General features: G+C 36.6%; 1 protein-coding gene across 7 annotated transcripts in view; it reads right to left on the minus strand.

Annotated features, from left to right (window-relative positions):
* Positions 1-25,375, minus strand: part of CDC42BPA (CDC42 binding protein kinase alpha) — a 188,876-nt gene that overhangs the window by 104,511 nt on the left and 58,990 nt on the right. For all 7 annotated transcript variants that reach the window (XM_080408787.1, XM_080408785.1, XM_080408784.1 and 4 more), the window contains exons 3-6: positions 22,681-22,772; positions 16,358-16,441; positions 11,705-11,800; positions 6,894-7,042 (exon numbers count right to left, since the gene is read on the minus strand). In XM_080408787.1, the coding sequence (XP_080264913.1) occupies positions 6,894-7,042; positions 11,705-11,800; positions 16,358-16,441; positions 22,681-22,772 (421 nt within the window). The remainder of the gene's footprint in view (positions 1-6,893; positions 7,043-11,704; positions 11,801-16,357; positions 16,442-22,680; positions 22,773-25,375) is intronic.

Genomic DNA, 25,375 nt, shown 5'->3' on the forward strand with positions numbered 1-25,375 from the left:
ATTATAGCTTAACTCACATAAAAACAGCTTGCAAATGGGAATGATTTGTCTTCAAAGCAGCTATTAAATTCTGAAAACACCTCCAACTTCATAAGACACTGAAACAGATCTCATATCAGAATTATGACAGTTCTAACATGGACTTTTTTTCTGCAAACACCACAGAAGTCAAATGAATCTTTATGCTAGAGGCAGCAGTATTTCCTGGAAAGTTCCATCACATACAGCCTCTGCTGAGCCTTGCTGTACATACTATACTTGGAAGGCAAGATCAGGGTTTTTTTATAAGAGATTTCTGGCATTAAGAATTTTCCCATTAAGGCACAAGGTTAAAAATGACCCTTTTTCAATCAAACTTTATTTCTTGTCTGTCCCTCTCATTTTCACTTTTAGAAAGGTTTACATACTTCTGCTTTATAACAAATACATCCAGTTCCTACCTAAACAGGATAACAGAGTACTCACACCCATCTGCCTTTCAAGCAACTGCACCCAGAAGATATACCAATCTACATAAAACAAAGAAGAAAAAAAAAAAGAAGAAAAAAAAAAGGACTCGTACACATTCCTCCTTTTCCTGTGAGTCTTGTTTCTAACAAAAGTTTAATTAGCTAAAAGACTGGTGGGGACTCACCAGAACAAATGAAGGGGTGCACTCCTCGTCTTGCTGGCTTTCCTCAACTGACAATCATCAAGAATTTCCTTCCTTAGGTGGCAGGTATCAGACTTAGATAAGAATAAGAGAATTTAGACAGAATAAGAGAAGGGCTTATTCCTGAGGTTATTATGGCTAACTACATCTAAGATACCCAATCTCCAACTGCTTCCTCTGTCATTTTTTCTTTAAAAATCATGAAGTTGAATGAATCGCCAGATATCTCAAGCACCACTCGATGGATGTAAGGAAAAAACAGGCACAATGTGATGAACATAGATTTTATTGGAAAGACCAACTTGAAGCAATTTCCTCTTATCCTCGTTCTCCATCAATTTGATGGAGAACCAACCCAGGTTAATGAAAATGTGAAACTGCTTCTAACTTGGACTAGTGTCCTTGTTCAGTTCAGTGCACAGCACCACAAACCTTTGTTTCAGCAGAGCAGAAGGGATGCGTGGAGCTTGGGTCTTGGGGAGAGAGAAACAATGGGAGAAAAAGGCCAAAGCATGTGTTTGTAAAAGCACCTCTGCTGAAAAGACTACTCAAGGCTACTATCACTTAAGGCACTGGAGTTTGGGTTTCTAAATTTCTTCTGCTCGAGTAACACAGAATGTAGGTCTACATTAGCTCAGTCACACACTACAAGCTTCCACTTAGCACTCCCACTGGACACAATACTGTAAGAAACCATTTGCCTTCTACATGACAGCACAGCCAGTGTGATCCGCCAGCTCTGGCACTCCAAGCATACGTGCGTCTTTTATTTCAGAATGCTTCTAGGCCATCACAGGCTCCCCCAGAAATCCTACCAACAAATTCTAGTCAAATAGCATTAACCTTACAGAGTCCTCACTGCAGGTCGGATGCCACCCTGAGGGGGTACTATGGGAGCAGCTGCCAGCGTTTATAACATAAATGGTCACAGGGCAAAATGAAAACCCAGCGTCTGTAAAGATGAGCTTTGTTTCCAGCCCCTGCTCAGTGGAAAGATGGAGAGGAAACACAGACCCTAGACCTGTAGAGCTCTCTACCTCCATAAAGGAATACCTTATAAGGAAGCACTAGCTTACAAAATACTCACTAAAATAACTTTCTGTCCTGCAGTTTTCCATGTAAAACTAAACCATGCAACATTTCAAAGCAATATATTTTCAGAAGAATACCAAAAGAATTTTATGTTATTTTTTCCTTATTTTCCTAGCCCTGTTTCCTTCACTCTCAGCACTTTGTAAGGACATCTTCATGTACGCGCGTGTGTGTGTCTGTTGCAAAGTTTGGTAAACACTTAAAATATGTTGTTGCTTTCTTTCAAACCCACAATTACAGTTCACTTTACCAAAGGCCAGAGCACTTGGCTCACCCTTGTGCCAACTCAGCTCAGACACACTGTGCAACGCAGCTAACTCCCTAGGATGGGCCTTCCACCCCCAAATTTTCCAATTAAGCAAATTAATGATCAGGAAAGGTGGGATACACCCAGAAGACAGAAAACCACTTATTCAGCAAGTCAAAAATGGATATGCTGGCACTAAAACTTATAGTTGAAAGTGAAATGCATCCTACAAAGAACCCCGGATTTCAGCTGCCTGCTAACTACAGTAAATACTTCAAAGATGTCCCTAAGATGATTTTTACTGAGGACAAATAGTACCTTATTGGTAAAGCAAAGGGGCTGGCTTGATGGGGAATAGACAATTCTTTTATCCCTCTAACGGATTTATTCCCTTACGTTCAATATTTCTCAAAAAGGATGTCACTTCCACAGAGAATTCTGCTGCTCTACATTTTAAGAGCTCAAATGTTCCAGAGAAGGCTAAAGTTGATAAAGAAAATGGAAAGAAGCGGGGGGGGGGGGAAGGGAAGCATCTGGTGGCTTAGAATGCTAAAATCCTTCAGACTAAAAGAGAGTGGCAACCAGAAATCCAGAAACACACTGATCAAGCTAACTGTAATCCCGCATACCTTCTGGAAGTTGGTGTGCTTCTGCTTTGTATGCCTATCTTTTCATATGCAAAAGATGACATCTGAAATGTATGTAACTTGAGAGCTTGCCCTCTAGTTTTAACTATCCTCCCATAAACTTAACCAACAAAAATAGTAATTAACATAGGTGTTTCATAATCCTTCCAAAACATTTTTTTAGTAAGAAAGTAAGCGAGGATTGGTTTACCATTCAATAGAAAAAAAAGACAACTGTTTAACATGGGTGTGTGCCAATATACGAAAACTATTTTAAATGAACATTTTTGCAGTGGGCTGGAGGATCACGAGCCTAAATGTTGAACAGTCCCTAGCTGCAAATCTGCTCTGCACTGAATCGCTGTGCAACTCTGCACAGAGCAAAGAGATGGAGGAAAGAAAGTCAAGACGAAAATGACTGAAGCACATTAACACTTATAATTCTGTACTATTCAAGAAGCTAGAATGTCCCAAATTAAATTTAGGACAGAGACAGACTTAAATGCGCCCTTAGTAAAGTAAAGGCTGCCTCAGAAGACAGCACAGACAGACTAAAGGGGAGTGCAAAACCACCAGTGGCACACTCATGATGCCTAGGACTAGTACGTGCCCAGAGGGTATCTACTGTAGTCCCTAGGGGAAACTCTCCCAGTGGCAAGCAGGCCCTTCGAAGTCTTTTTTACTTAGAAGTATTTAGACAAAACCAGCATTTTACACCTCAATTTCCACCTTACATAAAATACAGAGAAGACCTGGCTCACCATTAAAATAACTAAGGAGTTGTAGGAAGAACAAATTTTACATGTTTGAGTAATACAACACGCATAAATAAAGTGTAGCTACCTAGCTTCAGCCATTAAGTTTTTATTCCAGCCCACACCTGGATATTTGATAATGCATGCAAATATAAGCTTTTAACATATGCCATGAGGAATTAAATAACATCACAACCTTAAAACTGAGATTAAAGTTAATGCATGTACAAGCTTTTTTTCAGATAAAAAAAAAACCAAAAAGATGCTACAAATCTATAAAAAACAAAACACAAATTAAAGCTGATTCCTAATAAAGGCAAAATCTTACCCTGTGTATTACTAAAGTTTGCAGAAAACTAGCACAAGACAATATTTAACCTTGGCCTACAAGAAAGCATCACTTCATTAGTACAAATTAGTAATTTAAGGTATCAGGGGTAGGCATAAGCTTTACTTGAACTCCCAGGGAAGTTGTGCATTTGTGAGAGATGTACATACGTACTTTCTTCATCACTGCAAATACCTGCCCATATAATTAGCTTAGATGAAGTTTTGTTTCTAAAGCTAGTCTTGGAGCTGTCAACATCATATGATAATGCTAGTGCTACTGCACTATTATTATTTATTTTATATATATATATATAAAATGAATAATATATATTATATATATTATATATAATATATTATATTATATATAAAATAAAATATTATAGCAAAATTGTTACACATTAAAGAAAAAGCTGTTTTATTAACAGTCTAAGCCAACATTTCACTATCAGGTAAAATACCACACTATCTGTCCCCAGAAATTAATGGTCAGTATCAAATTTTATGTTCTAACTGATGTTATCTCAAAAACATTGTATCACATATTTAAAAAAAAAGTGGATAAACCCAGGGAATAATTAAGAATATCTACCAAACAGTAGCACTGATTTTACTTTCAGATAGCAGCTTTTCACGTTCTTCAATTCAGCAGGCATCAGGACACAGTTCTGGAAACCTCATGCAATTTCTCTACACAATTCTATTAATACCTACTAATACTTTTATCTCCTTCCTACTATAAATTCATCCCATAATGCCACAATCCCACAATGCTAGTGCAGAAATGGCATTCAGATTTGGAATGCCAAAACCTGAATACAGTCATAGCAATTTTGTTTAAGAAATGCTGGGGTTGCTTGTATTTGATATTTCAGAACCTTGGCCAATGTACTTTAGGAAAGAAAACTGATTTGCATTTGACATCAGAGTGGTCTGCACACCAACTACCACTGCTATCAGTGTCACTCCCTAACAAAAATAACTGAAAATTATGGTCAAGGTACAATACTATGTATGGTTAATGTGAAAATCTACCCTGAAAGAACTGGGGCACTAAAAGGAAACAAAATAAAACAATGTGCTGTCTCATTGTATGAAAAAAGCCTTGAATTAAACACACGTAAATCATGGGTTCCAGTTCAGCAGCTACAACTCTGATCAAATCCTGGTGCATATTGGTTATTCATCTGAAATACCACTACTACAGCTGTTACATTATCTATCTTTTAGAGTATTTCCTTCTTCTCCTATGTCCTTTGTTGTGTGCAACGCATTCCCAAAAAGGATGTGGCCACCACAGTTAAACTTTCAGGAAAAGAGCATTAGTGGCATTTAGAATGTGTGTTTTCTTTTCCTTTCTTTTGCTTTACCCATTGCAAAAACCCTAATAAAACCAACAGTGGAACAGGTCTCATTACAAAGACTGATCATTTAACATACACTCAAGTGCTCTTTACATTTTTAATCCTTGCAAAACATCCCCTTATAAACAGGTATTGTGTTACAGCAGTATTAATGATAAAATGCCAGCGTGGACTTTATAAATATGGGAACCTCACTGGCAAGGCCACAAATCAAACAACAAAGGGCTGGGAATGTATAAGTGTTTTTTTTTGTTAAACATTCATAGTAATAAATATGCAATAATAACAATTAATATGTTGTTTTGAACTGCAACACTACTTAATTTTCACCCAAATTTTTACACCCACACCTATTTCATCTTGGGGACACTTACTATGTGAGGGTGGAAACATCACATCTGTTGTATATTACACACTAACAGTGCTAACTAAATTAAGGAAGTTTTGATCTGTTTGGAGGAAAAGTTAGAGAAGGCAGGCATCTGTTCTTCTGGGAAGAGTTACTACCCCACATGCAAATTCAAATGCAGCAGTTTATGTAGTACATGGAAGTACTCTTCACCTGGTAAGAGGAGACAGCATCTCAACAGTTTACCCACAAGCACATTTGAAAAGTTAAATCCAAATTAAACTGAATACAAAAGCCTTTCACATCACATCCTAAGTGAACAAACAGTTCCTCAGAAATAACACTGTTGAAATCTTCAACATTCAAGAAAAATACTCTGCTTGCCTTCTTCCAAAGCTGTTATCACAAAGAGCTCTTTTTAGCAGGTAGACACAATTCTTCAACAAAACTAGCAGACTTCAAAATACTCCAGACGAGCAATCTGCAGCTTAGCACCACCCCACCTTAAAGCACTCCTAGCTTCAGCTCTTTCATAAAAAGCCACAACCTCAAAAGAAACAAAAAACAACCCGGAAACAAACCACAACAAACCACAATACACCTTTTGGACAAAAATCAGTAGTCAGTAAAAGAAGGAATGGCCAGTACAGACTAATTAAGAGAGATAAATGGAAGTCTCAGGCAAGCTCATTCTGCCAACTTAATAATTCAGCTTAAACAACCGGGAGTTTTCCTCCTGATTGCTGTCAGAGCAAAGGACATCTACTGAGTGCATTTGAAATTTATGCCTCTTGTAAACGTAATCTTTTCCTCTGCATACCAGAACACCATGGAATCTGGTAGGGAATGATACATTAAAGAAAAGATGATACTAGTTTTGTGGAAAAATTAATCACGGCCTCCAAAAAAGCTAGACACAAACAACTTACTATTTTCCTATGAATAAAATATATTACCTTTTATATATATACACCAAGGTAAAGTTAAGTACCACAATTTAAGTACTTCCACTTATTTAGTAAAATGCCCCAACTTCATTTTAAATATAATTTCATGACGTCCAAAAAAAAGTGGTGAAAAAAAAAATCCCAAACCGACCACACTGAGTGTTTTCAACTTCTGTATAGGTTGGACAAATTAAGAAACAGAATCTGTCTCTTGAAGGCACCTGTTCAAAGTTGATCATCTTTCACAAACAGGTTTCTAGTTTTGCTTTTATAAATTATGGATCATTAACTTTGAAACATACCAGCGTGCAAGATCCATCAGATGCATGCGGATATTCATTCATGTCTCTGACCATATGGTACAAGGTTAAGAACAGTTCTCAATAACCACAAGATGTAGGCAGATCAATTCTACTATACTTACTATTACAGCAAATACTTGTTACTAGCTTAAACTCTTTAATGGGAAATATTTTCACTCCACCGAGCAACCCCCCATAACTCCAACTGGAAGTTGGAGCTCAAATTACTTACCTGTGAACATAATGCAACTGATGAACTGAATCAATAGCTATCACCATTTCAGCCAAATAAAAACGAGCCATGTCTTCAGGTAGTCTGTCCTCAAACTTGCTGAGCAACGTAAGCAGGTCTCCTCCAACATAGTAATCCATAACCAGGTACTATGGAGTATGGGAACGATAAGAAAACAGCAGAAAAACCCCTCATTTATTGAGTGAATCAGAGATTAAAAACCTAAGTGAAGCATAAAAATTAATTTATTGCAAAAATTTTGGGCATTAAAAAAAGCTAACCAAGATGCTCAGATCTTCTGAAAACAGTACCTGGTTCAGCCCCATTTTAATACTTAACCTACTTGAGTATTTGTCATTATATTTATACCTCTCCGAATACAGTAAGCCTCATGACAAGACAGTATCAGCTTCATCCACTGTCCCATCACCAAACATAAAGTATTTTAGTACTCAGGATTCCTTTACCAAAAAAAAAAAAAAAAAAGGAGTAAAGGATTAAAGCACAGACCTATAAAAACAACAAATGCGTTTACTTGGGATCTCATTTAAGGCCCCTAATTTCCCAGGCTTCCCCTTCCCTTTTTTCCTACCATCTTCTTTTCCCATTAAACAAACAATTTTAGAGAGTAAAGTTTTTAGATTACTCAGATTAAGGAAAAGATTGAGAGACTTCCAGTGGCTCACAGTACAAATCCAGATACTGCTGGCATTGCGCACAATACCAAGACCTGCCAACATGCCATGGAAGGTGTCACCTTCTCCAATTGAAACGATGGAGAAAAATATGTTTGATTTCTGATTTATTAATGAGACTTAAAACCTGCCTGCCATTGAATCAGGTGCAAAGAGATCAGAACCTTTCTCCACTTCACTGTGTTATGACAGAACGAAATGCCACTTTCTTTAAGAACCATGGTCAAAATGACTGAAAAACATAAACTTAAGGAAAGTGGGAAACTCACAATTAGTATCATTTTAGCTTAGCTTAGTTTGTTTTCATTGTGGAACAGCAAGTGGAAGGGCAAATGGGGAAAAGAAGAAAAACCTGAACTAATTTTAACTAACTAATTATAAGTAATCTAATTTAAAACCCACTGCTATGACATTACTTTCAAACATCATTGTGGACAGACTAACTAGAATAATGTCCCACTGAAGTATATAGTATCTGAAAACTTCTGTCTAGAGTTCCAACCTCTCCTTCCAAGAAGGCAGCATATATCCATATTCAAAGCAGTGACTCTTAACAATAGTGTATAATGAATCACACATAATAAATAAAATATTAAAGATGCAATAAAGTACATCCCAATTTCATTCTTAAAAATTTTGATTACACAACTTAAAGGAAGTTTTTATAATTAGTTCCCCTCATTTGCTGAAGTCTTTCCCACCTTCAGGAAAAAAAATAAAATATGTGGAAAAAATTCTGCAAAATTATACCAGCTACAAGATAAAAGTGGGGCAGGCAGAAATCTTACACCTGCTCCTTTCCCTCATACCTTCCATAACAATAAATTTTATGAACAAAGATTTTGTCAACTTCAACAATTTAATACAGAATAACCTGGGCAATAACTTAAACCTCATTGGTTTAAGTGCACGAAGAAAGTACAAAATGCATTTCCACAAAATATTCGATGAGCTGACAATCAAATTTTCATCTGTTGCTTTATGACATGAATAGTAAACTTCTTAATTTATGCTCACATGCCTCACATGAGATAAATATCTTCTGTTCAGTGGTACTCCTATGCTCCCCTCTGAGACAAGGTCTACAGTATTAGCTTCTCATGTTTTACAGTTTTAGAAAATACATTAAACCTTTGGAACTTAATATAATTATTATTAACTGATACACTGTATAAAGATTTGCAAGAGCTTAACTTACTGCTTTGAAAGTACATTAAAAAACCTCTTAAGATTCTCACAACTAATGTGGGATCTCTGCACTCATTTTTCAGCATTTTTAAAACCAGTACAACTCAGTTACTGGATATAACAAAATAATGGAATTTTGGCTCGTAAAACACCTCCCATTTTGCAAAAGCAACACAGGAGCCTAATGAAAAGGAAACCTTCAACTCCTGAAGCATGCCAACACTCAAACTGTAATTCACATTATTGTCATGCACTTGGATGTTAATAACGTGCATAGGAATCAAAGCTAAGTTTAACTAAATTTTTTAAGAAAACAATTCAGTCAATGCATAGCATCCCATCCAATGTCATAGATCCATGTCCTTAAAAATCCCGGTTTTTTAAAAAAGAGCTTTAAAAGTATTTTTTTAATGCACATAAACATCCAGATCTATTGAAGTCTCACACACTTCTCAAAATGCTACTGTACAACAGCACTACCCTTCCAAGAGAAAGAAAGAGATTTAAGGACAGTAAATTCTAGTAACTAGTGGAAGTTTAACATGGGCATTTTATCCTAAATCACAGACTTGTTTAGGTTGGAAGAGACTTTTGGGGTTATCTACTCCAACCTCATCTGCTCAAGTAGGGTCAGCAAGAGCAAGCTGATGAGGACTCTGTCCAGATGGGTTCTGAGTATCTCTAAGGATGGAGACTCCATAACTCCTCCAGGTAACATGGTCCAGTGTTTGACCACCCTCCCAGTAAAAAGTGTTTTATTGTGTTCAGACAAGGTTCCATGTGTTTCAATTTGTGTCCATTGTCTCCTGTCCTGTCACTGGCCACTAATGAGAGGAATCTGGCACTCTTGTCTTCATTCACTCCCATCAGGTATTTATACACAGTGACGACAAGCCCATCAACCCTTCACTTATCTGGGCTGAAGAACCCAGTTCTCAGCCTTTCCTTACATGAAAGGCATTCCAGTACCTTTATCATCTTTCTGGCCTTGCACTGGACTTGCTCCAGTAGCTCCACCTCTCTTTTGCACTGGGGAGCCCAGAACTGGACACAACACTTAAAAAGCAGCTGCACCAGGGCTGACCAGAGAAGGAGAACCTCCACTGACCTACTGGCAACATTCTTCCTTGCAGCCCAGAATACTCTTGGCCTTTTTGTGCTGTGAAGGTGCATTGCTGGCTTATGGTCATCTTGTTATCCAACAGGACCTCAAGCAAAGCTGCTTTCCAGCCAGTTGGCCCCCAGCATGTACTGGGTTTATTTTATTCCACCCCAGATGCAGGACATTGCATGTCCCTTTGCTGAACTTCATGAGAATTCTCTTTGCCCAGTTCTTCAGTCTGTCAAGGTCCATCTGATATCAGAATATTAGAACAAATTTCTTCACTGAAAGGGTGGTCAAGCATTGGAACAGGCTGCCCAGGGACTCGGCAGAATCACTGTCCCTGGCAGCGTTAAAAAATGTGTAAATGCAATGTTTAGGGACATACATGGTTTAGTGGTAGACTTGGCAGGAACAGTTGGACCTGATGATCTTAAAGGTCTTTTCCAACATAAATGATCTATAACTCTATGATTCTATTGCTCAACCTACACATATTTTTTTTTTAAAGGTCGCTCCTGTTATATTTTAATAAAAAGCATATAGAGAACTAGGGATGCATTCACATTAAAATGACGAAAACCAGTATTACCGATGCTTTCCCTAGCAGGCTGCAAAATTAGCTCCCGTTAGCAAACTATCAAAGATAAAGAACAGAAGCTGCTCTGTGCTTAGTGAAAGTAAGGAAACTGGCAAGATAAAACAAATTCTAGCAGGCGGTTGCAGAATATATAATATTTTCTCTGAAATACTGTTAATAGTAAAATCAGAATTCTTTAAAATATGAGATTGTTTTTACTGTCCACGTTAACAAAGCATGAAGCTGGCTGGGAGGTATTTAAGCCAACAGTTAGATTCACGGACGCAGAGCCCTTTTTCTGTATATACTGCACCAAAATCCATGGATCTACAAGCTTCTAAGCCGACAGAACAGAAAGCAATATAATGGCAAAAAGCATTACAATTCTGCAAGAATTCCGTGTACAGCACTTCTTTTATTGGACACACTGGGGGCGGGGAGGGAAGGATTATGACTGCCTAGTAGATTTTTAAGAAAACATTAGAACTTACTAATGATGTAAGAATCCAAAGCACAGGACAATGAAACCCAAATAAGCAAAATCTTTTAATGTGTAGTAGTTTACTTTTTCAGGCATAAATATTAACAAAACTATATCACAATCAAAACATATTTTAAGTGGGAAGGATTTCATAGAAAATTGGCACTTTCACCTCATACCAGCCTCTTTTTGCAAGCCTTTCAAAATACTTGAAAACTAAATGACTAAATAATTAAAGAGATCCTTTAATCTAAAATTCCACTCTTATTTATTAATATTTAGTGGCATTCTTCCACACTGCAAGAACATTTTATTGCTTTATACTATTTTAGCGGGTTTAAGTCCTTAAAAAAAGCAAAGACCAAAAAAAGTCTACTCCCTATTTCTAACTGTAAAGCAGTAATCAGCAAAGCTAATCACAAAAATTGAAGACATAAAACTGCTGTTAATTAAGTGCACTTTTATTTTAAGAATCCAATCAAATTGGAGGGACAAACTGTAAGAAAGAAGATTCAGACTGACCCATGTTTAGCAACAAATGTGAAGTGGTTTAGAAAACAAAGCTACATTCCTGAGGTATTTACAGCAAAACTTTAGAAGTTTCTGACCACTCTCTACCCTTTAGATTCTTATGCACGAAATCATAGATCCCTACATGGCCTGTATGGTCCAGAACATAAAATTAACAAATAAACTATACTGCTGTCTCAAAACACAACTAAGAATCTGCATTTCCATCCATATATACATAAAAGCAACACTCACTAAATAGTTTTCATCCTGGAATGCATAATGTAATGTTGTGATCCACTGGTTATCTCCATTCACTAACACATCTCTCTCTTCCCGAAAACAGGCTGTCTGAAGGGGAGAAAAATAATTAAAGGCTTTAAGTAAAATATTAAAATAATCACATTTTGCAAGTTGACTATGTTTTAACATTATATTTTTGGGAAAATATCCAAACTACCTCTCAGTCAAAAAGTAATTTACCACACTCTCCATACATGCCAAAATCTACGAAAAACTAGGTATCAGAAAAGTCCACCTTCCTCACATTTAAACAGTTGTACTTCTCTATATAGTTAAGTGATGCGAAGGAAGCAATAACCTGCTGCTTTGCATTGTTCAAAGATCCTAAGTCAAAATCTTAACTTTTTTGTGCACACAGATATTGAAAACCAGTATCAATAATTACACAACTGCAATATAAGATTGAAGAAAGCCATCAATAATGACATTATATAATTATAATTGCAATAGAAGTTAAAGTACTAGAATCTGGAGTCCTGTCATTGTTTTATCTCATCATGCTGTCAGCCCAGTTTTACACTTGAATTTTCACATCAGCAAGGTTGTTCTTTTAATTTGAAAGTTGCTGCCAGTAATGTCCACATAGTCATAATTTGATAATCATTAACCAGTTGGGGTTTTCTCCACACCCTGCTTCAGGAAAAGCAGGACAGAATTTAATATTGCTCTTGCCAGATATAAGCTGTTGGTAAGACCTCCCCTGAATATACTGGAAAGAAATAGAGGAGGCAAAATGTGTCTTCATAGCAAGTGGAACGGAGAAGGTACAAGAACTGCCAAGAAATGCTAAGGAATACTTAAGAGAAGGAGGAGAACACAGGTTTGCACAACATAAAAGAAGACAGTATGTGAAGAAAATAACCAATTGGAAAGCAGAAAGGCAGTTAATTTAATGGAGGTCTTACAACCTGCCCCAAGAAGTGAATAAATCACCTCAGCAAAAGCAGCTTTGCAGGATGACAGAGGAAAATGACCAAACAGATGACAAGCCAAAAAGAAACTACAGCAAAGAAATACAATAAACACTTTGAAGGGCCTGAGTTCTGAAGCAAATGTCACAAGAAAACAAAAGGTACCAAAAGAGCAAAGCCAACAAACACTTTTGTTCAGAAAAAGGTCTAAAAGACAGTGTAAAGGAAAAAATAATAATTGTGTGCACTCTATTTAGAGGGCAGATGAAGAGTTAAGAGATAAACATAGACCATAATGTCTTCCAGCACACTCTGCTACTTCACAAAATGTTTCATCGATTTGAACCATGCTCCGTTCTCTTCCACCTTAGAAGACAGCTAAATTTAAAGGAAATCCAAGCCTTTTTTTTTTACTTTTTCAATTTCACTTCCAAAAACAATAGGCAAATACCAGAACTCTGACATGGTTATTGCTGGCTGTGAGAGTGAAGAATTAAAAGTGAAGTATCATTTTAGGTTGAGCCACGCACAAGAATACATGCAGTAAAAACAGAGCAGAAAACTCCCTCCTTCAAGCAAATAAACCATATCGAGTCTTGTTGTGGTGAATACAGTGAGCAGGAATGCTGCAGACCAGGAAAAAAAAAAGATGGTATACTTTAACCATAGCACAACACATGAGACATCAGTGAAATCTGAGAAAATAATAAAACATGCTTTAAACAAATACTCTCAAAGGTTATTAAATGAAAACTGAACTTGGGGGAGGAGGAGGAGAAGGGATGCTCTTCAGTGGGAAGAAAAGCTATTCTATGCGTCAGCTTGATTTTTTTCCTTCTTTGTTTATAAACTCTTAACATATTTCAGAGAGAGATACTATGAACTCTTGTTTTCATAAGGATAAATGACACGTAGTTTCTCTACTTGTTATGGCACAATCCACAGGATTAGTTACTACAGAGTTTATATAATTCCACTTGTTTTTGCCATGATTTAACAAAAGACCATGCATTCCTTGAGCACTCTAGACACCCACCTCCAGGCAGCATGCCTAGAGCTGACAGCAACTGCTATTACCACAGTAGATCACAGCTGAGACAGTAACAGCCAAAGAGTTTAAGTGGTTAATGGGCTTCACATTAATTTGTGCCTGGGGGTGTGTGCTGGTGGGGAGGGGGGAAGAAAAGGATTGTGGCAGTGGTTCCTACAATTACTGTTACATAGCTCAATTAAGGTTTTTTTAGATAAAGTCTTTTTTTTTTTGTGTGTGTGTGCCTGTCATTATTTCAACACTACACTTCATCTTCCCTAGGCACAGTCTCCTTGAATTGTTGGCAGAGACCTCCACAGGTCATCTGATCCAACTCTGGCACAGCAAAGCCAACTCGATGCTGTGGTTATATCTATATTGTTATCATGGTCTATCAGTCAGCAAAGAATTCAGGGTACTCGTGTCCTTAGCTCAGAGTTAACACGTTCCAGGAGAGCTGACTGTTTCCATGCTGCATAGTATTTGTCCTGGTCTCTCCTGAGCCTCATCTGGTACTACCATGGCACACGTGTAATTCTAAGTGACTGTCAACACTCAAGGTAACAGGTTTGGGAGCGTAACAGCAAGCTGTTGCACACTTTCAGGTACCCCTTGTATCAGTAATGTTCCCAGTTCCACATCACATCTGGGTTTTCAACAGTGGTAAGTATTCGGAAAACTTACGTTCTTCATAATGCAAGAGAGAAGGGTGACCTCCCAACCTGTGTAATTTCATTGTAACAAAGTTTTTGCATACAATTACTCTCAGGGCTGGCAGTCATCAACCTTAATCTGGCATTTCCAAGCCTCTTTTGAGTACATACTCCCTTTCTGCTTTTACAAATGACTCACTTCCCACAGGGTTGATGCAGAGGTATATGAACAACTTGCTTCTGCCATTTATGTACAGACTTATCTCTGTGCTCATTGTGCATTTTTGGACTGCATTAATTTTCTTGTGGACTTCAGTGTTAGTGGAGCACATTGCTAACAGGACCAAAATGGGTCATTTTCCTTAGCAGTAGTAACAAGTGAGGTGTGTTCATCAATATTTAAAAATGACAGGTTACAGTTGTTGAAGGTCACACTTTGTGATACATTTTCACTCCAGATGGTTCTCTTTCCACTGTATACCCATGGGTTACAAATACATGGAAAAACATAGATGTAATTCTTTTTAGGCTAATGGTTCAGACTTCCAGAAATTCAGCTGGACCCATGGGAAGAATATTTTTAATACCTTGCATGCAGAAAAATCTTTCAAACCTATTTATAACTGTATTTTAATGGGAAAAAATTGCTTTTAAACTGGCTTTAAAAGGGTACATTTAAAAATAGAGTGGAACTTTATTTCTGGTCTCTTTCACTGACATAATAAAACTTAAGAGTAATGACATCTGTCTTGGAGAGAAATACCTCTTTGCATCAAGACTAATGCCAGATTGCTCAGTATCTGAATAATCTCTGGATAAAGAGGAAACACATTGTGTACATCTAACCACAATCTGCATGCCATTTATACTTCTCAATGTGGTAACATTTTCATTAAAAGAGACAGGATGTGCACACATCAGAAATTGGCTTTAATTTGTCTGGATACAGCTTTTATTTTCTTAAACATGATGGTTTCCCATTGATCTAATTTCCTAACAAGATATAATTAAAACATAAATGAGGACAACAGAATAAAGTTGGAAGGAACTGAACAGCAAGGCAGTCTGAGAGTAGCAAAGTAGGAGTTCCAAACAAAAGCTGAGGTTAGAGATCAGACAAGTTGGAAGAGACGCCAAGGTAGTGCTCGCACTGTCCAAACTAAAGAAAATGCAATGGCCAATGCAACTTTGCATGTATAAAACACTGAGTTATATTTTTTTAGTCTATTTTTTTTAGGCAATTTATTTCTAGTATGCATAGATGAAGAATTTCTAAGCAATTTAAAGCGTTAGATACGTGTTCTGTTTCAAATTAAAACAGAAGTCTACAGGTGCAGACTGCATTTTCTAAGTTTGTTTCCAAAGGAATCCAAGGAAATGTATCGAGGATGTTATGAAGAGTGGAGCTGTGTAACAGAAGTAGGAACACAAGGCAAAGCAGGGCTGGTAAAAGAGCTGTTCCACCTTTTTCAGAATACATGATGGACTCAAGCTCTAATGCAGAATTTTTCATCACAAATTTTTGCAGATGTACATTTTTATGAAACATGCACTTTATTTGTAACTTCTATCTTTCTGATTTTTCAGTTTACAAACTAGACCCTGACTAAGTTCTAGCTACTGATAATCTAATAGGCTTTGTGAGTTATAGCTCAGTAATTACCTTTTTATAGCTCAGTAACTACCTTTCACCATGGAAAATACTTGCTAAAAACTACATTCCTGGAATAAGTGCATTAAAAGATTGCTTGTATAGTCAGTAACTCTTGTGCAATTATAGAAAAGATACAATGTCCAAAACACCCAGCCCCACCTAAGTCAAGATTCTATGTCATTTTAACCCTTCTCATTAACTACTTTAAGCTTATTTTAATATTAATCTTCATATTGCCAGTAAGTATTGAAGCACGTCAATCCCTCTATACACATAGTATTATGTGAAGGAAAGAGAAGTAACTATTCAGCAGAGTAAGGCGGTGCATGATTATAGAAAATATTACTGTGATCTTACTTCAGCTCTCTTCAGCATCTCCCACTTATTAAGTATCTTCATGGCAAAAACCTTATCTGCATTCTTCAATTTTACTACTGCAACCTGGAAAAGATAAATAGAAGATAAGTTAAAACATGGATATTGGATATTGGTTTGATTTTTATGAAATCTTCTGGTTCTGGAGTTTTTTTCTTCAGTGTTCAGGACACTTGGCTTTTCTATCCACACAATACCATATCATCCCCAACTAGAAAGAGTAACATCACAACAATACAGGATATTTATTCTGTGCAAGTTCCAAGTCTATTTTAAACTTACATTATGCACCACACTTTAATTATGTATTAATTTTTCTAGGTGACTGTAGATGAACAACAGTATTTCTCACCATCACACTTCTTGCTCTATCATACTATCATGAAGCTATCACTAGCTGTAAGCTTTTTGTTCCTGGACTTCAGTCCTACACAGTAATTTAAATTACAGAACTGACAAAAAAAGACAACAACGTAGTAACTTCTAAATCAAAATAGACAATACCTTTTAGGTTTAGACACAAATCAGTCTTTAGGTTTGCCATAAAACAACTGCCACTCTCATTTCAAACCCTGCATTCTACTTTCTTCAAAGATACAGTGAAGTATTACTTCGCGTTTTTCCACCTGAATTTCTGTATTTTTTATCATGTCTGCCGTCCATGCCAGAGAAACAGTGAAATCCACATTTTCTAGAGAAGTAAAACTTGAGAAACAAAAACTCCCCTTGCTCTCAGTGCTTCTGAAACATTAGGTACATAGGCCTATTAATAAATTTACAAAGCTAACCAACACAGTCCTTTTCTGAGAAAATTAAGTTTTGTTCAGCTATAATAAAAACTAACATGGAATATATTTAGGAAGGAGGAAGGGAAGAAGTTTACACAAATGTGTTTTCACAGTTGAGGCATCCCTGGGTATAGAAAGCTGTGTCTTGCCCAAAATGGCCATGACTCTGCCACAGACTCTGTGCTGCTGATCAGAACTAGACCAGACCAGTACTGCTACTGTCCCAACTGTATAAAAGTTCAACAAACAATACATTTTAACAATTATTCTCCAGCTATCCCATTCTTCTTCTTCCCTTTCAAATAAATCTTAAGGCTTAAGCAGATTAAAGTTTGTTTCTGTGTGCTTCTGGTTACAAACCAACATGCTGTCACACAGATTACCATCATCTTCATCCTGCAGGCCAGTGACAAAAAAATACTAAGGTTGAATCCTATATTCCTTCCACCTCTTTTATAATCAGTAAACCAGCTACGTGTGCAACAGTGACAACAGGAAAGAAAATACAGGATCAGACAGTTTGAAGAAAGTGTCATACAAACCTCTTTCAAGCACCTTCAAACAGGTCATCAGCTGCAACAGCTTCATGAATGTGGCAGAAGCACAGGTTGAAGGGCTACAATACTCAGATGTCTAAACTAAAGCACATCTAAAAGTGTACCTCTTGCTTAGCTACAGACTCAGAGACAAAGCAGCTGTCACTCCCCATATGTGCAGCAATGCATTATCAGCCCTGCTCTTTACACTGCTGCCTTCTGGAGTTGCAGGGGGGTGGGAGTGGAGGGGAGATTAAGAAAAAAAGAGAGAAGACAGAAAGGTACTACATTTACTTATTTAAACGAGTTTATGAACCAAAATTTTTAAAGATTACATCATGCATAAAAATTGAGGTTCCAGTTCAGACGGGATTCTTCAAGGTACTTTCAGATTCAGAACACAAAACCAGATTGTTACTTTAGACTATAATCTATTTTCATTGATAAAGAATGTCTACACTCGTATGCATGGCACCCCAAGACCAAGCATCACCTTCTTTTTTTTTTTAGGAAGGAAAGATGAATCATCCGCAGTGACATATAATCCACAATATGAATTTCAATCTTGAGTCTCCTTTTACTTTACTAGCTAAAACTAGCTTGAAACTTTGATAAGCCGTATCTGTATCGATTTCTAATAAGAAATGGCAGGAGAAGAAAGCCTTAACATTGAAACTAGTCAGCATTTGAACTGTATCACATCTTGGATGATAGGGACCCCTCTGCACCACACAATCTGTGGTACGAGGCTATAATGTAATTTTGTCCTAAAGACTTTGAAGGGGTTTGCAACTGTTGTAGGGAAAAATGAAAAGGATGCTTGGTCCTAGAGCTGCCTAAACTGCTGCTGCTGTCCAGCCTAGAAAGTAAGTTTTTCTCCACCATTAACTGTTGCAGTATAGGCATCCAGGGGCATAAGATAACACATGTATTTCAAGTCCAACTTCAGGATTTCCTTTCTTGCCTGTAGCATGCTCAGTAAAAGGCTGTGTTATTCTGCAGAAGACTTGGTTATTGAAAGACTTACGCTAATTGCACAGCTGCCTAAATTCATAGTCTCCTATACAGCATTCACTTGGACAGAAACATAAGAGCTACAGCACTGCCTTTGGTCAACAGCTGGAGCATAGGCTTTCAGTGACAAGAACAAGGGTTTGGTACCTTCTGTGAACATGTAATAGTATTGAAAAAGCATTTATAAAGAACAAAGCTATGAAAGCCATTAATGTTATTCCACAATGACCACCACACACACCTGTACAAAAAGATCATAGACATTTATCTGCAATTATAGCACCTTTTTGGGGGTGTCTCAGTGCTTTATGAAAGTAAAACCTAAAATGCTTATTTTGGGACCGCAAAAAAAACCCACCTAACATTTCAGCAATAAGCAGCCTGATGCAGTTTCTAATTGTAAAAACAAATTCTGAAACATCATTACAGACCCAGGCAGTGTTTACACACACACAAAAGTATATACAACATACACAAAACCCATATACACGGAGTGCCGTTTTGATCTTCTCCCTTCCCCAAGTGAAGCTGTCAAGACAGAAGAAAGGGTAATCATTACTGTCTAGCAATCCTGAAGTGTCTTGCTACTGGAATTTCTTAAAATTGGGCTTTTAAAGGCTGGAGGTTTTTTAAATTTATATTTTCCTGTGAGCAGCCCAACAAAAAATGATTGGTATGTGCTGATGTAAACATCTTGGTTTAGTCAGATAGGTTTTTTTCCCCATTCTTTCAACAGTTTTCCATATTTCCCACAAACAGCAGTATAGTCTGGCACGCTGTCAGACACCTTCTGCCCCAAACTCAGCTACTTGTCTCTACGGTACATGTCTGCACATTTCCTTTGCTTAAAAAGCAACAGTCTTATACAGAAAAAAAAGCTGACACAGAAGCTATTAAAATTGAAATGGGGAGGGAAAAAAAAAAGAAAAAAGAAAAAAAAAAAAAAAGACGACAACAAAAAAAGCCTCAGCACTGGTTTTCTTGTTTGTCAAGAGTACACAGCCCTCCAGAAAGAGGAAGAAGCAATCTTACTGTTCTTAACTGGATGTCAAAATTTAGGAGTAACCAACTAGTGCTCAGAGCTACAAAATTCATAGTCTTCAAAATATCAACAACATAATGACATAATATTTGCTTGCATAAGGAAGCACTGAAGTTTTTTGGGATTTTGTTTGTTTGTTTATTTTTAAAGCAGTAATAGAATTATCTGAATATTTTAGTATCAGCTAGAACCTTCAATAAGCCACACTTGCATACTGCTGAAAGACACTGCTAAGAGCTGTTGGCCAGTTGCTTCACCTTTCCTAGCAGCATCCTTCAAATCCCAAGTTTAAAGTCTCCTTGTTTATAGAGTTTTTTCTTAAGGTTTTCAAACCATGCTGCCCAAAGCCAGCACAACGGAACACTTGATGCCCACATTATTCATTTTACCAGGATAATCATCATCATCCTCCTCCTCCAAGCAAAACATCTGTGTTTTCTAAAGACAGCATTCTCTAACATAAAAATTTAAATAAGTAAATGTATGCATGTGGTGGGAAGGGTGCATGTCATTAATTTGACAAAAAGCAAGCATTACCAGACTGACAGTAAGCAGGGTAAAGGGAAAAAGAAAACTAGGAACAATGAACTCTTACAGTTGCAAGCAATAAATAGTTTAAACTACTTCTTGACTACATCAAACTTGTAAAAACAAAAAGGGAAATATTTCTTGACTATGCAAATTGAAGAAACTGAGTAGCGTAAAATCAAAATAAGAACAAGTCCGAGACTGTGCCAAAAAAAACTTGCACTTACTTTGTAGTCTACAGAATTATGTTGATTCAGGAGACAAAAATTACTCCTCCCAGTAACCTAAAGCAACCTTGGTCTCAATAATAGTTTGCTGGAAAGAAAATACATTCTTTCAGATTTCTTAATCTGTCTCAGTAAACTACTGTAGTCTACTGAATCATACAAGTATTTGGCAATTTAATATTAATATAGTTTTTGGTGGCTTAAGTAGCAGTAAAATTTGGTGGTCCTTTTCTCAGGGACCATTTTCCTCTTTGCTTGGATATTTACTGGTTATTTTAAAGGAAAATTAGTAATTTCATACAGAACTTGTTTTCTTAGACATATGTCTGTGTAGGACTTGAAGCTTGTCTTCTTTAAGCTAGTAAGAAAATTTAACATATATCCCTGCAAATGTTTAGTACAAAACCTTCACTGAGAGAATTTCAGTCTTCCTCTTTTAAGTCAAGATTTTTGCCAATTCAGTAGAGTCACGCTATCTTTCTCAGATAAGGAATAAGAAAGAAACACTGTTCCTAAAAGAGAACGAATCAATTAGACTGTCCCCAGAAAAAGATGGGGAAAGTTACACTCTCACTATTCATGGGATGATTCACCACAAAAAAGCTTCCTGAGAAAAAACTACAGTTTCTTTGTGGTTTAGCTGCTGTGGAGTTTGATGCTGATGTAGCAGACAAAACCGGCTTCTCTTAAAAACAATGTAAGACAGGTTTCACATACGATTCTTCTGACAAGAAAGCACCTACGTCAGTGATTTTGCTTACATCTTATACAATCTGTACATGAACTGAGCTGCAACTACTATGGCAGCACTGAGAAAAGCTGATGTTTTAAGCAAAAGCGTTTACATCAAAATGGAGCATGCAACATTCTCTTTGTTGCAGAGGTTTAGACTAAAGATAAATTATCCATGACTAACTTCAGCCTCCAGTCTCCTTTACAGATAAGCATTACTCCAGATGGAGCAAAACCAACTGAAAGTAGCTAAATAAATACTACTCTTTTATTGCTATTTTTACAGTTGCCCAATGATATTTGCATGTCTGCATCATCAGAGTATGCAGTGACACACCCTACAGTAAAAATTTGTTCTTTACATACTACCTATAGAATTCTTTTCTTCCGTAACTACAGACTAGTAGACTAATTCTCACATGATGCAAACACGTAAGTGAACCTGAAACCAACTCTTACCTGCCACATGCCACAGAGCCTCCAGAGATGCTCTCATACCAAAGAGAACTCAAAAAACCAAAAGAAAATATTTCCAGTTCCAAAACCTGTTAAGACATTGCTGAGAAAATTTTTCTTACACTTTGGGTTTCAGTTCACACATTTTTTCAAACTGTATGGAGCACCTTATGCAGAAGATTTGCATACTCCTCCCATCTGCAGTATATTTGGCTATCAAAAATTCAAGGCACTGTCATACATTACCTTGCTCTTTCTGCATACGTAGTCTCCTGTATGAGGAACAAAGCCTGTGCACCTAATATAATCAAGGACAGGCAGAAAGCTAACATCTATTCAGGTTCCTCAAACTATATAATCTGACATACCTACTGTAAAACCTAGTGATTAACAGCCTTGTCTGACAGCTTAATCAGAAGCAACAAAAAATTGTATAGTTTGATAGAAGTAGATGACAACTGAAAAAGAAACAAACATTTGCTAAACTCTTTAAAAGAAATAGAGGAAAAAATATTCAGTCATTAAAAATAGGAAACTAAATGACATGAGTAGAGATTTCTCTGTGTTCTTAGAATGTCAATATCAATGTTTGGCTATTTAAGTTGCTGAAAACTGCTTTCAGACCATTTAGTTATTAAGATGATTAGAAATGGCTAGATCTTTGTACCATCAGTAACTCACTGGCCTCTGCCTGCTGACTGGAAAGAATTAGAAACAAGCAAATGATTTATAATCAGACAGTTGAAACATGGCCTTTTAATCCATGTGAACTTGCCTTCTCTCCAAATTTAAGAGACTTAAAAAGAACTGTCAAAGAATGTATAAATCAAAAAGTACTTGCATCAAACATTAGGTGGGCCTACAATATCCATTATGGCTAAACAATGCAAAAACCTGTACATCAGTAAGTTGCTATTAACTGTCTCTCCTCAGTGCTGCAGATTTGCAAAAGCATTATTCAATACCTCCTTCACACACATACCTCCCCAAAGGCTCCTCGACCAATCACCTTCAGGATTTCAAAATCTTCTTTATGCAGTCGCATCTGTTTCACTTTAGATGTAAAAGGTTTGGCTGAAACAAAAGAAAATATCCATCATTTAGGGAAAAAAAACCCACACCAAAACAAAAACAAAAAAAACCCCACACCAAACAAGGTAACAGTAACATAAAATAGATGTAATTAGAGCCCTGAAAACAACAGATATTTGGCTTACACACCTATATTCCCTAATGTAACATAATGAAGTTTAAAGCGAGAAATATTGACCAGTAAGAACTAAGCGAGAAAAAGCTTATGAAGTTTGCTTTAGCTTTTTTTAAAAAAAATTAAAGAAAGAAAATATTTTTTTCTACAGTCTTGTGAGTTCACAGACATTCATTGCCTCTGTGCTGTATGTTAACTTTGATTGCAAAAGCAAAATATAATAGAATGAAGATTTCACTTCGGACAAAATTAGTTTATCTGCCAAACAGGAAAAGCATATTTTATTCAATTAAAAAAAAAATTGCTGATGAATGATAACTGGAAGAGTAATATTGACCTAGACATGCAATATTTTTGGAGACCACTTCTTCAAGATGTAGTAATAAATTCTTGGCTTCTGGAAGCAAGAAGAGTTGTACGCAAGACACTACTAATACATTCAATGGAAAAAACCCAAGTATATAAAGTTAAGCTTCATTTCCACCTTCTTTCTCCCCTCTTGTTACAAGATCTTTGCAAGCAGTACGCAAAATGGGGTATTGTATTCCAGTCAGGTAACCCCAGCGTTCTTTGCAATGAAACAGTATCAGGAGGACTGCTCCCCTTTCTCAGCCCCGTTGAGCACTACAACTAAACCCGTCCTGGTTCACTAATGCATGCTCTCTGCATGCAGGCAAAACAGCCAAGTTACTGATAACTCTACCTCAAAAACCACATAACACAACCTTTGCTAAAGAAGACAAAAAATGCAACTACTAAAATAACTAGGCAGGAAAATGAGTTGGTTTTTAAATAATTGTTTTAAAATCATGCTTAATACTTTACACTATGAAATCTACTACTAAAACAGAAGCTCCAGTAAATACAGTTCATAAAAGTTGCACATAAAAGAACATTGTATAAGCCAGTGTACACAGGAATGGAATGAGTCTCAGAAAACGTTAATTTCAGATTCTGGCTCAAAGGCAGTCTTTCTCAATGATCTTTGAACAAGCAAATTCAGATACTTTACCCACAGTTTCATATGGATAGAACAGAGACAGTATTTTTGTAACAGACAAGGCACTGACCATCATATACTTGGATCAAGAAGGAAACAAAAAAGCCCACCATAAGGTAGCCATTTCACATGGACCACAAAAATGTTTAGATTATGCTTTCATGGTACACGGACCCATCTATGTCCACTTCTATCTATACAGAGGATGACGGAATTAGCACAGCTTTACTTGAAGAATTCTACCAAGTATCATACTGCAGAACGATTTGACCAGAACAATGTTTTAAACAGAAATGGGAATTGGTTTTCAAAAGCTCCAAAAGCAAATGACCCTACACAACAACCAAATTATATCTAGACACATGTAAGAAACCAAATTTGGCCTCTCCTGGAATTCAGTATTTTGTCCTTCTAATGTTATGAACTAATCCTGCTCAAAAAACCCAAACCCTAATACTGACAGAGATAACCTGCCATTCAATTTAGAATTTTGATATTAACACACACCCCTTCAAGGCACTACAAAATCCTTGTCCAAAAGCCTACTGCCTACTACTTAGCAAGGCAGTTTATAAAATTAAGTCAAGACGCGAGCTACCTGTAGTTTTAATACCTAAAAAGACCCACAAAAACCTTCTTTATCCTAGTCCTTAGACTAGCATTGTAAATCACATGTGAAAAAACAATGCAGAAATGCAGCCTCTTATGTTTCTCCCATAAAGCAATACAACACACCTCCACTAACGTAATTAGTTCAATGGATGAAAACCTTTACCAATCCCAGAGGTTCCAAAAATTCCTGATACCAGGAAACAGTTCTCTACCAGGAATTACATTTATTATAAATACAGGAACATCAGCTTATGATTAAAAAACCTACGGTTTAGATGCAAATAGTAAAGGTGCACACAACACTAAGATTTTCAATTTAGTGATATTTTTACCTCAAGTTTATAATAATATTATTCAAAATACTTAACTATACAACTAAAACAGGTTTAATAGTACATCTGAAATACTTTTTAAAGTATTACTCAAGTTCACAGAGATTCCCCAAACTTTCAATTTGTCTTTTATACCTTAAAAGAAAGGTCTTGGAATAGAAAAAGTAAGTGACAACAAAAAGTAGTGACACAGCCTCAGCTGTACTGTACCAAATGATTTAATACAAACATTAATACTACTAAACAAATTAAAACAAGCCATTAAAGACTTTTAACTTGAAAAACAACTGATTAAAAACAAACGTGTAGTTCTCAACTTCAACATTTTTTGACCATTATAGGCCTGGCTAGAATACAAGGCAAAATATCTTGTTAACAAGCAGCAGCATAGCTGCTTAAACCACAAAACTCTTCCTCACTTTATATTGTAAGGGAAGGCCTGTCATTCTTTAATTATTACATTTTTAAATCTTCCAGGGTTCCCATAGGGACACTGGAAAAATAAACATCATTATAACTACTTCAG

Source organism: Falco punctatus, assembly GCF_963210335.1.
Source record: "Falco punctatus genome assembly, chromosome: 12".
In the NCBI taxonomy this organism is placed as follows: Eukaryota; Metazoa; Chordata; class Aves; order Falconiformes; family Falconidae; genus Falco; species Falco punctatus.